At 41.2% G+C, this 16,206-nt stretch overlaps 1 protein-coding gene across 4 annotated transcripts in view; it reads left to right on the top strand.

Annotated features, from left to right (window-relative positions):
* Positions 1 to 16,206, top strand: part of CPSF3 (cleavage and polyadenylation specific factor 3) — a 49,359-nt gene that overhangs the window by 349 nt on the left and 32,804 nt on the right. Inside the window, exons 1-7 of one of the 4 annotated variants that reach the window (XM_055108261.2) lie at positions 63 to 452; positions 4,885 to 4,948; positions 6,043 to 6,140; positions 6,872 to 7,000; positions 8,629 to 8,806; positions 9,988 to 10,077; positions 12,331 to 12,481. In XM_055108261.2, the coding sequence (XP_054964236.1) occupies positions 418 to 452; positions 4,885 to 4,948; positions 6,043 to 6,140; positions 6,872 to 7,000; positions 8,629 to 8,806; positions 9,988 to 10,077; positions 12,331 to 12,481 (745 nt within the window). In that variant the 5' untranslated portion in view covers positions 63 to 417. Of the gene's footprint in view, positions 1 to 62; positions 453 to 2,673; positions 2,751 to 4,884; positions 4,949 to 6,042; positions 6,141 to 6,871; positions 7,001 to 8,628; positions 8,807 to 9,987; positions 10,078 to 12,330; positions 12,482 to 16,206 lie in introns of those variants that run through there. The other 3 variants (XM_055108262.2, XM_003826943.6, XM_024927456.4) reach the window with 3 other exon arrangements.

Below are 16,206 nucleotides of genomic sequence, written 5' to 3'. Positions count from 1 at the left end.
GAAGCCACGGGCTGTGAGGGGCGCGAGGGGTAACCGGAGACTTTGGCCTCCTCCGTCGCCCGCGCTCCCACCTACCCCGGCAGCCTGCCTTTGGTCCGCGCTTGCGGGCCAGGCTTCTCAGGCTCGAGGGGTTGGAGGACCGTTGATCGGAAGGGGCCTGCTATAGAGTGAACGGGATTTGGCTTTTTTCAGTTTCAGGGGAGGGTATGTTGGAGTCGGAAAAAAAAGTTTTACGGGGCCACCGCTCGCTTTCGTACAAGAAGCGTTTTCACTTAGCACAAGCACGGATCTCTGCGCGTCAGGGCAAGCTGTGAGGGAGCCGGTGAAGCTTATGACCGACAGGATGAGAGGAGACCTGAATGAGGCTACAGCGGTGCAGGGAAGAATTAAGTCTGTTTCTTAACACCAGGGCTTCACATGTGCCAGAAGTTAGAAAATATTAGGGACTTGCCGTGAGTTTCGATCTTCTCAGCTCAGGCCCTAGTAGAATAAGGAAGGTGTAAAGCTGGAGAGGAGAAAGTGCAGAGGTGTTAGGGACAAAAACTCAGCCCTCGACTGTCCATAAGGAGAGTGGCCTTTCAGTGGACACGATCCTCATCAGGCGGGAATGCTGCTGAAGGGGAGATGCAAATGTAGAGAACTTGAATTCCTACAGATGAGCATTTCGAACCCACAACATGTTTATTGTTAGATATTAGTTGGCACAACATGAATATACGCATTCCAAAAGGTAGAAAGTATCTCCTTTACACATTCATTCAGTAAGGCTTCATTGAGCACCTGCTTGGGACATAGTCCGTTTCCTTCTGCTTAGTTCACACCTGTCATGTCTTCCTGTAATGAGCAAACACTGAGCAAGTGTCAAGCACCACACGTGGGGATATAGACGCAACAGAGGGCCCAGTTAATTGCTCTCGCCCTTTTGGAGAGAATTACAGTGCACAGTGGGAAATATTGGAGAGATACTTTGGAATAATAGGAGACCATTACTTTGAAGTCAGACCTGAAGTCCATTATCTACTTGACCAATTAGTAGGACAACAATCTCACTGAACCCGTTTTCTCATATGGAAATAAGATAAAACTTGAAGAGTGAACATCGCGGTAGGTGCTTTGTAAATAATAGCTAATCTAAGAGCGCAGGTAGGCATTGCACTGAGCACTGTGAAAGTATGGAAAAGGGATTTCTGACAGATTGAGGAAGAAAGGATACCTCGTGGATCCTGAAAAATGTGATGCCTGAGCTGAGTCCTAAAGAATGAGTAGGAGTTAAAGACTGGGGGGCCCAGGATGTTCTAGGCAGTGGAAGTGGCACATATGAAAGTGAGAGTGGTCACAGCTTGTGGCCAGATTCCTCATGGCTGTTGCTAAAGAGTTGAGTTAGCAGATGAAGCGACAGGCAGTTGAGGTCCAGTTTAGGAAGCACCTCGTATACACAGGAGTTTGGACCTTTATCAAGTCAATTACAGGGAGCCAGCGAAGGCTATTAAGCAAGCATGGATATTGTGGGAATTATGTTTTAGGAAAATCTCTCCTGGCAGCAGTGTAGCAGATGAATAAAAGGATGGATTGAGTAGAGCAGATTCAGTAAGATATTGAAAGATTCCAAGTCTAGGTGACGAGAGCCTGTACTGAGTGACGTGAGTGTGAGAGAGTATGCAAATGAGATCTTCAGGATTTTGTGGCTGATCAGCTGTATCTGGAAGGGTGGTTGTGGGGAGGGAAGGCAGGGCAGAGAGGATGTTATGATCAGATTCCTAAGTTTGGCAGTTGGGAAAGGGTAGTGTTATTCACTCAAGGAGTATAAGAGATGGGGCAACTCTGGAGTAAATTTGGGAATTTGGTTGTTTCGTAACAGCTTTATTGAGATACAGTTTACATACCATACAACTCACAATTTACATACCATACAACTCATTTAAAGAGTATAATTCAGTCATTCTTAACATAGAGTTATACAACCATCACCTCTCTCTAATTCCAGCACATTTTCATCACTCCCAAAAGATACCTTGTATTCATTAGCCGTCATAGACAATCCCCACTACCTCTCCAGCCCTAAGCAACCACTAATCTACTTCTTTATAGATTTGCCTGTTCTGGACATTTCATGTAAGTGTGATCATACAATACATACTCTTTTGTCTCTGGCATCTTTCATTTAGCATAATCTTTCCAAGGTTCAAAATTGAGGAGTTTTGTTCATTCAATAAGTATTTTTTGTGATGTGCTACATGCCAGGTACTGTAGCAATACAGCAGTGAATAAGATGGACAATGCCTCTGTTCTTAGGAAGCTTTCATTTAGTAGCCTGAAAGAAGACATAAGTAGATACAATAACTTCATGTAGTTGTATTAAGATAACTGATGCTGGGTTGTGGCTTGCTGTGAAGGGCAAATTAGAGGAGGTAGTCAAGGGAAAGCATCTGAGAAGGTGACGTTGGAACTGAGACCCAAATGATACAGAGGAGCCAACCACATCAATATCTGAAGACAAAGCATTTCAGGAAGAAAGTAGAGCAAGTACGGGGCATGTGGTGGAAACTAGTTTGGCATCTTGAATATGAAGTCCCGGGAGAGATCCTAGTAGAGATACCTAGTGTCACGTGTATGTATTAAAGGTCTAGAATTCAGAAGAACAATCTGGGTTACAAATACAGGCTTGGAAGTCCTTAGCATGTCAGAAAGATGAGAATGAAGATTGAGAAGTTGGCCAAGGAGCAAACCGTCGGAATATCAACATTTAAAGGGTAGGCAGAGGTGGCTGAATATGTGAAGGAAACAGGACAGCCAGCAAGACAAGATGAGAGCATCAGGTCAGAGAAGCCAAGAGAGAGGTGCTTGAGGAAGGAGCAGGTACTCCTTAGGAGTGACAACGGCTGCCAAGAGAACAAGATAGGGACTGACACCTATAGTTCCAGCTACTTGGGAGGCTGAGGCGGGAGGATCACTTGAGCCCAGGAGTTGGAGGCCAGACTGGGCAACATAGGGGGACCTTGTCTCAAAAAAAAAAAAAAAAAAGACTGAAATGACTACTGAGCAGCAAGGACAGTTTCAGAAAAGTGATTGGTAAAAGCCAGAGTATAGCGAATTGAGGAGCGAGTAGAAGGTGAGGAAGTACAAGAGGGTCCACTGCCCTAGGAGGTGGTCTGGGGAAAGAATAAAGTGGGAACTAAAGGAGCTTAGAGTCAAGGGATTTTAATTTGGGGATGAACATGGCTGTAGTATGTTTAAATTTGGATTGGATGGTAAAGAGCAGACAGTGAGGAAAATGTCAATGACACAGCAGTGTTGAGTTCCTCGGAGGGAGGGAGTATGTAGAGTAGAATGGTGGAAAGATTCATTGTGGAAAGAGAGGTCTGTTCTATCTATAGAGGAGAAATAGAAGGAGACAGATGTGGGCAGGTTGGTACCCTGTTGGTACATGTATTCTTAATTATTGTACCAACATGAAGTTGAGGAAATTTACAAATGGACTGTTTATTTTTTTGATGCAGAAGATGGCCCGTGCCTCAAGTGAAGAAGAGGATAGAAGGTTGGAAAATTTGGGAAAGGGGAGAAAGTTTGAAAATAGTTGATATGGAAATGAAATGGAGAAAACAGCCAGGCAACATGGAGGGCCAGTTAAAGTGGAAGGCCAGGGTATCAACAATAATTACAAATAAAAAATGTTTAAAAAGTGGAAGGCCAGGAATTTATGGCGGCTCTCATCCACAGTTGTTTGATCTTCTGTATCAACACCTGTTTGGAGGTAGGATCTCAGTTTGGGGATAGATCCATTGCATGTCCATCTGACTGAGTTCCTTGAGGTCAGGGTCCCTGTAAGGCATTTCCATGTCCTAGGCACTTAATCCAGTGCTTGGCAAATAGAAGCTGCTTAATGTTGAGTGAGTGAGTGGATTGTGAGCTAGAGTGGTTGGGAAAAGGCATCAAAGAAGGTGAGGGATTTGAAAGATGAGGTTTAACTTAAAGTGTGCCTTGTGACCATTGCAAATTATGGCTGAAATTATTAAGAAGAAACAAAAATTATGTAAGTAGTTGGTATAAAATATGCTGAAATAACAGAAAGTAGAAGAAAAAGTGATTGAAATTCACAGTATGAATAAGTATTTAAAAGAAAAATTTTTTTTTTTTGAGGCAGAGTCTCGCTCTGTCGCCCAGGCTGGAGTGCAGTGGCGCGATCTCAGCTCACTGCATGCTCCGCCTCCTGGGTTCACACCATTCTCCTGCCTCAGCCTCCCGAGTAGCTGGGACTACAGGTGTCCGCCACCACGCCCGGCTAATTTTTTGTATTTTTAGTAGAGACGGGGTTTCACCGTGTTAGCCAGGATGGGTCTCGATATCCTGATCTCGTGATCCGCCTGCCTCAGCCTCCCAAAGTGCTGGGATTACAGGCGTGAGCCACCACGCCCGGCCATTTAAATTTAAGCCATTTGGCAAATACACATTATGATCTTAAAGAAGATGACAGTGTTGAAATGCTTATGGCTTTCTACTTAAGTGCTAATTCTAAAAGTATTATTATATAATCTGCGTAACTGCTAGTTTACATTTTAAATACATTATAATTTAATCCTAAAATTCAGAAAATTGAATTTAAATCAAGCCCAAACCTTTGGGCTTCTTGGATCTGTACCGCCTTCTCTCTTAATTTTAAGAACTGCAAGATCCCTGGACTCCCAAGGATCAGTTTTCATCTGTTCTCATGTGGACACTGTTCTTCCCTGTCTTTGTAATTTTGTAGAACTCTCTTACGTCTCAGAATTTTTCAGTGACGTGCTGTCATCAGATGGCATGTAGTGTACATTGTAAAAAAGTGTAAGTTTATTGGACTTGGTTTTGATTTTTTTTAATCCTTCTTTTTCTCCCCTTGAATATTTACAGTGGAGCTGGGCAAGAAGTAGGAAGATCATGTATTATTCTCGAGTTCAAAGGAAGAAAAATAATGGTAATTACTATTTTTGTACTCAGTTTAATAGTATGGCTCTGACTGTATTAGGTGTTAGTCTTTTCTCATAGACTAGTTATCTTTTTAGCTCCCAGAAAAATGTTATAGTACACGTAATCTATGCTGTATAGTGTTAATGAGAAAAACTAATACACACTTCTACTTAGTAATTTAGTTGATTAAGAAGATATATTCTATGACTGTAAAATTGTCAGCTAGATCTGTTGAACTGTTACCTCTTCAAAGTCCCTCTTCCACTCCTGAAGGGTTGAGCCAGCCTAACTGCCCCACCCCCAGTGGAAGATCCCAAGGGCCCAAGCACTCTGAACACACTGAGAGCTCTAGCCGCCTCCAGCATGTGGGGATCAAGCCTTGGCCTAGAAGCTTGGATCCCCAGGTCCCACTGGGGCTGCCGGCCTTGGCCAAGTCACTTTGCTTCTCTAAGCCTGAAAGGTAGAGGGGTTAGAGGAGATAGTTTCTAAGGTACTCATTAGAAAGTCAGTTCTGTGTCTCAGATTCCTTTGATTCCTCTTTCTTCTCAACTCCTCCCAATCTGAAAAGAACATGTATAGGTCAGACATAGTCATCCTTTTAGTCATCTGTTTTGTTAATTTGGTAGTAACGCCATAAAAATAAGTAACTTTAATGACCGAGTCTTAAGAATTTGTTCCCTAATGCCTTAAAATATTTAAATTACCCTGATCAGGTAAGTTTCCCATTTCTAATTATTATCTTCTCACGAGAGTCGATCTGGTAGTAGTAAATCTATAAACTTTTTAAATTTTAATCTGATATCAAAGTTTTTGAAAAAGATTTAATTCGTTGTTAGAATGACGACCAAAAGTAGCTGGAAAGAAGCTGTTTTGTACTTTGCATCCTGTGACCCCTAAATGTGAGCTATATTTTAAATTTGTTGGGAAGTTAGAATTGTTAATGGCATATTTGCCACATTTAATAAGAATCATGTTCCAAGTGCTAGTGCCTGGAGTCCATCTTGAGTATATGGGTGATGGATCTAGAATTATTGCCTATTTGCTGAATGAATTTTAATAAAATGTGCAGGAGATTGTGATCTCTTTTCCTGTCTCTTTCAGCTCGACTGTGGGATCCACCCTGGCCTAGAAGGAATGGATGCTCTTCCTTATATTGATTTAATTGACCCAGCTGAGATTGATCTCCTATTAATTAGTCAGTAAGTTTTTCCCTTTATTAATGACACTTTTTCACGGACTTTTACTATCAAGATCATTCTTTACTAGATTTTGAGAGTTTGGTTTTTTAAAAGAGTGTTTTCTGCTAGGAAGCATATTGCAGACATCTGAGTCTAAACCAACACTCCATAATGTCATCACAGGCTAGAGAAGTTTGCTATGAAAAACTTACCTACCTCTATGTATAAGTTCAATGAGTATGTGAGAAGGAGATAGTACAGAACTTGAATCATTGTAAAACTTGAGACTAAGAAAGCCCTTTTCCAGGATATCTCCTTGAGGTCACTGTTTTATCACATTCTTCTATAAGAACGCCATTTCACCTTTATTGAAACTATTTTTAAATAGAGTTCATATAGAAAAATGTGACAAGACAGTGACCTCAGGGAGATATCCATGTTTCAACTTTATTCTGTTAAAATGTTTGCTGTAATTCTGGCTGCCAGGAGTAGGCTTGGGATATTCTTCTTCCTCCCTAATTCACTAATAAAGTTTTTTGCTGTTTAAAAACAATACTTTAAACATCTTTCCTCCATTTTAGAACTGTATGCATTACTTCTTCCTTCTACACATACCTACTCTTGGTTTTTCTGAAAGTATCAGCACATAGTTGTTTATATAAAACTTGTTTTGTACAGTAAGCAACAGTTTCATTACATGGTATCTGATGGATAATAATTTTAAGAATTAATGTAGCCTCTTTCTTTTTAAGTTTCCATTTGGATCACTGTGGAGCTCTGCCCTGGTTTCTACAGAAGACAAGTTTCAAAGGAAGAACGTTTATGACTCATGCCACAAAAGCTATTTATAGATGGCTTCTTTCTGATTATGTCAAAGTTAGGTAAATTACTTTATTAGATTATACACGACTTTGGCTCTATATGGTACGTGTGGTTCAAGATATGGACCATTTTGTGTTTTAAAATGAGGTGCTCCCTTTTCATGTATAAGGATATCAGTAATTTCATCATTCATTAACAAGGTCATTGAAACCTATTGTGTTTCTAGCACCTTCCTGACCTTGAAGGTTTTTTTGAGACAGGATCTTGCTCTGTCATCCAGGCTGGAGTGCAGTGGTGTGATCACAGCTCACTGCAGCCTCAGCCACCTGGGCTCAAGCAGTCCTTCCACCTCAGCCTCCTGAGCAGCTGAGACTACAGGTGTGTGCCACCACACCCAGCAGAGTTTTTTGTTTTTTGAAGAGATAGGGTCTTATGTTGCCCAGGCTAGTCTCAAACTCCTGGGCTCCAGTGATCCTCCTGCCTTGGCCTCCCAGAGTGCTGGGATTACAGGCATGAGCCGCTGGCCTGGCCTTGAAGTCTTTATATAGCTTTTGTGTCCTTTTAAAACTTCATTAGGCTGGATTGGAAGAGTTATGCTTAATTGTGGTAACACTCGTTAACACTTCAATAATGCTTACCACATACTAGGCCCAATCCTAAATTCCTAATGTATATTAACTTCACACAAAGATAAATAAATATATATATTTTTTTCTTTTTTTCTTTTTTTTTTTTTTTGAGATGGAGTCTTGTGCTGTTGACCAGGCTGGAGTGCAGTGGCGCTATCTTAGCTCACTGCAACCTCTGCTCCCGGGTTCAGGCAATTCTCATGTCTCAGCCTCCCCAGTAGCTAGGATTACAGGCACACAGTGCATACCACCACGCCTGGCTAATTTTTGTATTTTTAGTAGAGACGGGGTTTTACCATGTTGGCCAGCCTGGTCTTGAACTCCTGACCTCAGGTGATCTGTCTGTCTTGGCCTCCCAGAGTGCTGGGATTACAGGGGTGAGCCACCGCACCCAGCCGGGAGATAAATATATTTAATCTTCACACCAACTCATGATGTAGGTTCTATTATCAATTCCATTTTATAGATGATGAAACTGAGGCACAGCGAGGTTAGGTTATTTGCCTAAAATCATCACAGTAAGAGACGGAGCGAGGATTTGAACCCAAACAATCTGGCTCCAGAGTCAGCGTCCTTAACCACTGTTCTCTCTTGCTTTTTTGTAAGTACATTAACATAATTTTCAGGAGAAAGGTTGTGCTAGACTTTGTAGAAAAATCTTTTCTCCTCCTAATGTGAGAAATATCTGCCATGGTTCAACGTATGTGAGTGTGTTATATCTTTCAGGAGTGTTGGGGTGGGAAAAAAGTTTGAGAAATACTATCCTAAAGAGTATTTTGTCTTAATTTACTGTATGTATTACTGAAAATTGAGAGTACTTTGAGCTCAGTGTCTTAATTTCCTGTGTGGTTTGTTTAAAATCAAGTTTTGTAGCTATACACACAATAGAGTAAAAAAAAAAATACACAAAATATCTGAGAAATTTTAAATCCATAATTCATACAGTATATTTTAAAGAAATATCTTCATGGAGATGTTATCCACAATTTCTTTGTGTTCAAAGGCTTTTTTAAAAATCTGACTCTTAATTGTTTTTGCTGGCATCTTTCAAAATTTAGTAACATATCAGCAGACGACATGCTGTATACCGAGACAGATTTGGAAGAAAGCATGGACAAAATTGAAACTATCAACTTTCATGAAGTTAAGGAAGTTGCGGGAATCAAGTTTTGGTGTTACCATGCAGGTCACGTCCTAGGAGCCGCCATGTTCATGATTGAGATCGCAGGCGTGAAGGTACCCTCTGGCTGTGGCGCTTTTCTCCCCAGAGAAATCAGTACAGAGCTTTGTGCCACCAAGTACTATTAAAAAAAAATTCCCTAAGACTTGCAAAGTGTCAGAACATGGAAACATAAGATAAAAATACAGTTAACACCTTTTCCTTTTAAATATTGTAGTTCCTACCTCCATTACAATACTTTCTTTATCAAGACTGAGGAAAAAAAAATTTTTAAAGACTGAGAAAAGAGTAAAATAAACATCTCAAAAAGTAATTCCCTGACACCATAGGATTCCGTTTGCTTTAGAAAACTGGTTAGGGAAGAGGTGTCTTTGTGGCTGCATTCGTTTAAAATTAAAACACAATTTGGTATACATGTCCCCCTGATGTCTTAGAATTCACAGGTAAGCCCCTAAGCAGGGTGGACTGCAAGAGTGAAAGGGGTTAATTAGGAAAGATCTTTGGGGAACCCTTGAACTTCTGAAAACGTGGGCGGGCCGCTGGCTTTCTAGACTCCAGAGCAGCCGCTTTGAACTCTGGCTGTACGTAAGATTCACTTAGGGAGCTGCTGAAAAACAACTGTTGAATCAAAATTTGGAGGCGCAGCTTGGCCTTTTCCTTTTCGAGTTTGCTAGGTGATTCTAACGTCAGCCAGAGAACCAATGCTCTAGTGTCATGTCCTAAATTTTTCACAGCTGCTTATACATTTGGAACTTTTAGACATTGAATTGTAAAATATATCACTAAATCACTTATTCTTGCAGTTTGCTCCAGGGCACAAAAAATAAGTAGCACAAATGCAGAGGTGAATTCTCTTGGAATTTGATGCAGACCCTCTTATGATTTTATCTCTGGTTTTAGACCATGTACCTCAGTGCACTCCTTTCCTTGTCTGCATGCCCTTTTTCTCTAAGAAGTTCAGAGCACTTCTCAAGTGGATTAATGTTATATAGGTTATCATTGTGAGATGATACTGGGAATAGATTATTCCCATTTACTAGAGGAAATAATTGAAGCACTGAACCGTTTACTGACTGAACTACACATTTTGAATTGGACACAAGCACTGCATGTAAATTTCGTCAGTTTTAGACTTAAAAACTGTAACTGCACTTTTGGATTTCATGAGTTTAATCTATTCGCTAGCAAAATGAAGCCTTCCCCAAATCCTAACTTTCTAGTTTTATCTTTTTCACAGCTTTTGTACACTGGTGATTTCTCAAGACAAGAAGATAGGCACTTAATGGCAGCTGAAATTCCTAATATTAAGCCTGATATTCTTATCATTGTAAGTATTAATATACTATATTGTAATCAATGTAATGTAAGCAGATTTTTTTTCTTTTGGAAAATAATACTGTGATCTCACTTTCATAATATGTTATTGGATATAAACTTACCTTTTTTAAAATATAAGAAAACTGGTGGCCGGGCACGGTGGCTCACACCTGTAATCCTAGCGCTTTGGGAGGCTGAGGTGGGCAGATCACTTAAGGCCAGGAGTTAGAGACCAGCTTGGCCAACACAGTGAAAACCCATCTCTACTACAAAAATACAAAAATTAGCTGGGTGTGGTGGTGCACGCCTATACTCCCAGTTACTTGGGAGGCTAAGGCACAAGAATCACTTGAACCCAGAAGGTGGAGGTTACAGTGAGCCAAGATCACGCTGCTGCACTCAAGCCTGGGCTACAAAAGCAAGACTCAGTCTCAAAAAAAAAAAAAATTGGGGCAGGTGCTTCTTTTTGTAGTGCAGCTTCACTTTCTTGCTGTTAAATGCATTAACTCTAGTCTAATATCAGAGACGCCAGGCTGTCTCTGGGCAGGATCATTTTTACTGGTTATGCCCTCTCTCTGTCTTCTAAATATATATTTCTAGATGAGAATATGTAGAAGAACATCTTACAGGTCATTTAAGAAATGGTGTGACCTCACTGCCTTTGCCATGGTGACTGTCCTCAGGCCCTTAGTCCATGCTAACTTATCGTTTTGTTTATCTTTGTGTGTCATGTCTGCCTACTAGGTTGCAAGTCCCAGGGGAGCAAAAAAAATGAACTGTGTACAGAAGCTCTTTGGGGGCAGCTTGGGGTGTGTGTTGCTGACTGTAGAGTCAGGGGTTGGGAGAGAAATCTTGCAAGCTTTTGGTGTATATAAGAACATCAGGTGTATGTGGTTCAGGGAGGAAGAGTTGTCTGTTTCTCCTCCACCACCTACCACGTTCCCCAGCTGCCCAGGCATGTGGGCCAGTACATACTGCTGTCCATAAGCAACATGTGAGCAGATTAGATTGGACTCTGCTCATGGTATGCCCAGCATATAAACTTAATTTAAGGGAAGATTTATTTTTTGAACCCTCAGAAAAAGTAGCTATTTTCATAGTACCATACTTTAGAGCAGTGCTTCAAATTTTAATATGCTTATAATCATCTGAGGATATTGCTAAGATACAAATTCTGATTCAGTACATCTGGGCTGGGGTCTGAGATTTTGCGCTTCTGATAAGCTCCCAAGGGATGTCAATCTTCTGGTCAGTGGACCACACCTAGTAAGACTGTAAGGATATTCTTAAACAGAAGTATAAGAAACAACATCTGTTTCTATTTTAAAAGCTTTGACTTATCAGAGGTGGGAGAAATAACCTTTTTCTTCCTAATGGAAAGCAAAATGGTTAAAAAAGGACATGGGAAGAAGATACAGTTTTGGACTATTTCCTGATTTCATTTTATAAAAAGTTCTAGATTTGAATTCTAGCATTCTTTTTTTTTTTTTTTTTTTGAGATGGAGTCTCACTCTGGAGTGAGCGACTGCAATGGCATGATCTCGGCTCACTGCAACCTCTGCCTCCCAGGTTCAAGTGATTCTCCTGCCTCAGCCTCCTGACTAGCTGGGATTATAAGTCATGTGCCACCATGCCCGGCTAATTTTTGTATTTTTAGTAGAGACGGGGTTTCATCCTGTTGGTCAGACTGGACTCCTGACCTCAGGTGATCCACCCGCCTCGGCCTTCCAAAATGCTGGGATTACAGGCATGAGCCACCATGCCCGGCCTGTTTTTGTTGTTGTTGTTAAATTTTATTTTTTTGAGATGGAGTCTTGCTCTGTCGCCCAGGCTGGAGTGCAATGGTGCGATCTCGGCTCACTGCAACCTCCTCCTCCTGGGTTCAAGCAGTTCTCCTGCCTCAGCCTCCGGAGTAGCTGGGATTACAGGCGTCCACCACCACGCCCAGCTTATTTTTGTATTTTTAGTAGAGACAGGGTTTCACCATGTTGGCCAGGCTGGTCTCAAACTGCTGACCTCAGGTGATCCACCCACCTTGGCTTCCCAAAGTGCTGGGATTACAGGTGTGAGCCACCACGCTGGGCCTGAATTCTAGCATTCTTGCTTGCTCTTCCCAATTACTATTATGACAACACATGTTCGAGTAAATGACATGCTAATGGAGAAGTGAATTGCTTAGCCCCTCAGTATTTCACTGATGTTTAACTTTTGAATTCTTTGAGGATCATCGGTCTTAGTCTCACACTTCTAATGTATTATTTAGGAATCTACTTATGGGACCCATATCCATGAGAAACGTGAAGAGCGAGAAGCAAGATTCTGTAACACTGTCCACGATATTGTAAACAGAGGAGGCAGGGGTCTCATTCCTGTCTTTGCTCTTGGAAGGGCTCAGGAGCTGCTCTTGATTCTGGGTATGCCATTTCCTTTCTATTTAGGCGATGATCAAAATCTTGTTATTTTATCAAGATAATTACGTGGTCTTGGATGAGTCATTCCACCGTTCTGGACTTCAGTTTTCTTCATTTAAAAATAGAGATTTGGGGCCGGGCGCGGTGGCTCACGCCTGTAATCCCAGCACTTTGGGAGGCTGAGGTGGGTAGATCACAAGATCAGGAGTTCAAGACCAGCCTGACCAAGATGGTGAAACCCTGTCTCTACTAAAAATACAAAAATTAGCCTGGCACAGTGACAGATGCCTGTAATCCCAGCTACTCAGGAGGCCGAGGCAGAGAATTGCTTGAACCTGGGAGGTGGAGGTTGCAGTGAGCCGAGATTGCGCCACTGCACTCCAGCCTGGGCGACAGAGCGAGACTCCGTCTCAAAAAAAAAAAATAATAATAATAATAATAGGGATTTGGATCTAGGAATAGCCCAGGAAAACAGCAACTCTCATGCACTGCTGTTGGGAATGTGAACTGGCGTCCCCTTCCGGTTGCCATCAGAAGTCTTAAAATATGTGTACCCTTTGGCCAGCAGTTCCACTTCTGGGAAATAAATGAGATGTACAGAAAATTTTGTCAAGAAAGGTATTCATCATTTTAGTATTTTCAAAGAAATATGTCAGTAAATATAGCATTGTAGGAAAAAATTGTGTTACAGATGAGTAATTACATACTTTGCACATAATATATTAAGTCAACCAAAAAAGTAGAGTTCAAAACTATATTTACTCTGGGCCGGGCATGGTGGCTCACGCCTGTAATCCTAGCACTTAGGGAGGCTGAGATGGGCAGATCACTTGAGGCCAGGAGTTCAAGACCAGCCTGGCCATCATGGTGAAACCTCGTCTCTACCAAAAATAGAAAAATGAGCCAGGTGTGGTGGCACACACCTGTAGTCCCAGCTTTTCTGGAGGCTGGGGCATGAGAATTGCTTGAGCCTGGGAGGCAGAGGTTGCAGTGAGCCGAGATTGCACCACTGCACTCCAGCCTTGGTGACAGAGCGAGACTCTGTCTCAAAACAAACAAACAAACAAACAAACAAAAACAAAAAAAAACTAAATGTACTCTGATCCTAGTTAGGTAAAAAATGCACACACAAATGACTGAAAAGCTACTAAATCTGGACAGTGAGGATATGGATGATATTTTTTGTTTTCTGCTTTTCTCCATTTTACAAGTACTTCAGTGAGCATGTATAATTTTTTGTAATAAGAAAAACAATAGTTGTTACTTTTTAGCATACATTTGTACTTCATGATCCCTTCTACCTCACATTCGGTGATTCTAGTTGGGAAAAGCACTCTTATTAAAGAATAAAAGAAGGTACTTTACAGCCAGGCATAGTGGCTCACGACTGTAATCCCTAATTCCAGCACCTTGAGAGGCTAAGGGCGGAAGATCACTTGAGCCCAGGAATTTAAGACCAGCCTGGGCAACAAGGCAAGACCCTGTCTCTACAAAAAATACAAAGAATTAGCTGGACGTGGTGGTACACGCCTGTTGTCCCAGCTACCTGGGAGACTGAGGTAGGAGGATCACTTGAGCCTGGGAGGCAGAGGTTGCAGTGAGCCAAGATTGTGCCACTGCACTCCAGGGTGGGCGACAGAATGAGACCCTGTCTCAAAAAAAAGCAAATAATATAATGGGTGCTTTGCATGTGTGTCACCTCTGTGCGAAGCACTAGAAACACTTGCATCTTAGCTCTTCCTCTCTGTTCTGCCATCTTGGTGAGGAGGAGAAAAAATAGTATCCCTGTCACACTGAAAAGGAAAACAGAAGGAAAGTTGGAAGAAATGACCCCGGATGAAAAGGAAATCTGTAACAGATAGGACTTCTAGAAGCTGAATTTCCCAAATCCGAATCTAATTCAGTCTTTTGATCTTGATTGGTCCTCCTTCCTAACTGCAAGTCAAATTCATCCTTAGAAGTCTTGAAATCAAAGTCTTCGTAACCTGTAAGATGAAGAACAGAGAAGTTAGGAAGTTGAAACAATGTTGCCACCATCAAATTGGGTTGCCAGATTTAGCAAATAAAACTAGAGGACAACTCATTAAATTTTAGGTTCAGATAAATAATGAATAATGTTTTAGTATAAGTGTACCAAATATTTAATATATATTCTTTTTTTTTTTTTTTTTTTTTTTTGAGACAGAGTCTCACCCTGTCACCCAGGCTGGAGTGTGGTGGCGCTATCTCGGCTTGGCACAATCTTGGCTCACCACCACCTCTGCCTCCCGGGTTCAAGCTATTCGTCTGCCTCAGCCTCCTGAGTAGCTGGGATCCTGGCTAATTTTTGTATTTTTAGTAGAGACGAGGTTTCACCACATTGGCCAGGCTGGTCTCGTTAGTATATATTCTTATACTAAAAATCTTTTGTTGTTCACCTAAAATTCAAATTTAACTGAGTATTTGATATTTTTATCTGGCAATTCTACCGTCTGTTCTTTGCAACTGGTTGCCCTTTTCCCTTAAATTCTCCCTTGTAATGTAGTATAATAGAAAGAACAGCTGCTTTCAAATCTTATCTGTGTTTCAGATTAAATCTATCATATGGCTAGAGCCATATGACCTTGGGCAAATTATTTAACTTTTTTTAATATTCAGAGTTTATTCATAAAAACACTCACAACAAAACAAGAAATGGTGGCGTGATTGTGGGGTGTAGTCTGCTTTAGGGTATCTAAGAAATCATAAGAGTAATAAATCATGAATGGGATAAACTAGAAGACAAAGCAGGAAATTTGTAATGCATGTGACAGAAAGTCTTTGTCCTCATATAGAATTATCATTGATACATCAAATGGAAGAATAACTTCACACAATAATCAGCCTTTTTTTTACCCTTAGTTTGCTAGTTAAGATGGTGATAAGTCTTCGTAAGTTGTTTTGAAAATTAGAAATTATAGACGTAAATTGGTGAAACCCCGTCTGTACTAAAAATACAAAAAATTAGCCAGGCATGGTGGCCGGCGCCTGTAGTCCCAGCTACTCTGGAGGTTGAGGCAGGAGAATGGCATGAACCCGGGAGGTGGAACTTGCAGTGAGCGGAGATCGCGCCACTGCACTGCAGCCTGGGCGACAGAATGAGACTCTGTCTCAAAAAAAAAAAAAAAAAAAAGAAATTACAGATGTAAATTATATAATAGGCATATAATACATTTTCAAACTGCAGAGACACCTATTAGAATAAAGGGTGTCTTTCAGCCATACTACCCTGATAAAATTTTGGGATTTAATGAGGGCTTTTCCCTTAACATAAGTCTTTTGACGGTATATTACCCACTGCTTTCTTTAATTATCAGAAACTGGTTAGTAGGTTTTTAAAAATACAAGCATGGCTGAGTGTGGTGACTCATGCCTGTAATCCCAGCACTTTGGGAGGCTGGGCAGGAGGATCACTTAAGTCCAGAGTTTGAGACCAGCCTGGGAAACATAATGAGACCCAGTCTCAAAAAAAAAAAATTAGCCGAGTATGGTAGCACACTCCTGTAGTCACAGCTCAGAAGGCTGAGGTGGAAGGATCACTTGAACCTGAGAGGTTGAGGCTGCCATGAGCCATGATCATACCACTACCCTCAAGGCTAGTCGACAGCCTGGGTATAAAACACAAACAAAAACAAGCAATAATAGCATAATAGGACTATACTTTTTTTTTTAAGTGTTCAAAATCGGTTAACTCTTGGCAATTCTCTTTT

Source organism: Pan paniscus, chromosome 12 (genome assembly GCF_029289425.2).
Source record: "Pan paniscus chromosome 12, NHGRI_mPanPan1-v2.0_pri, whole genome shotgun sequence".
NCBI lineage: Eukaryota > Metazoa > Chordata > Mammalia > Primates > Hominidae > Pan > Pan paniscus.
Note: the sequence above shows the minus strand (reverse complement) of the source record. Positions and strands in the feature narration are given on the sequence as shown.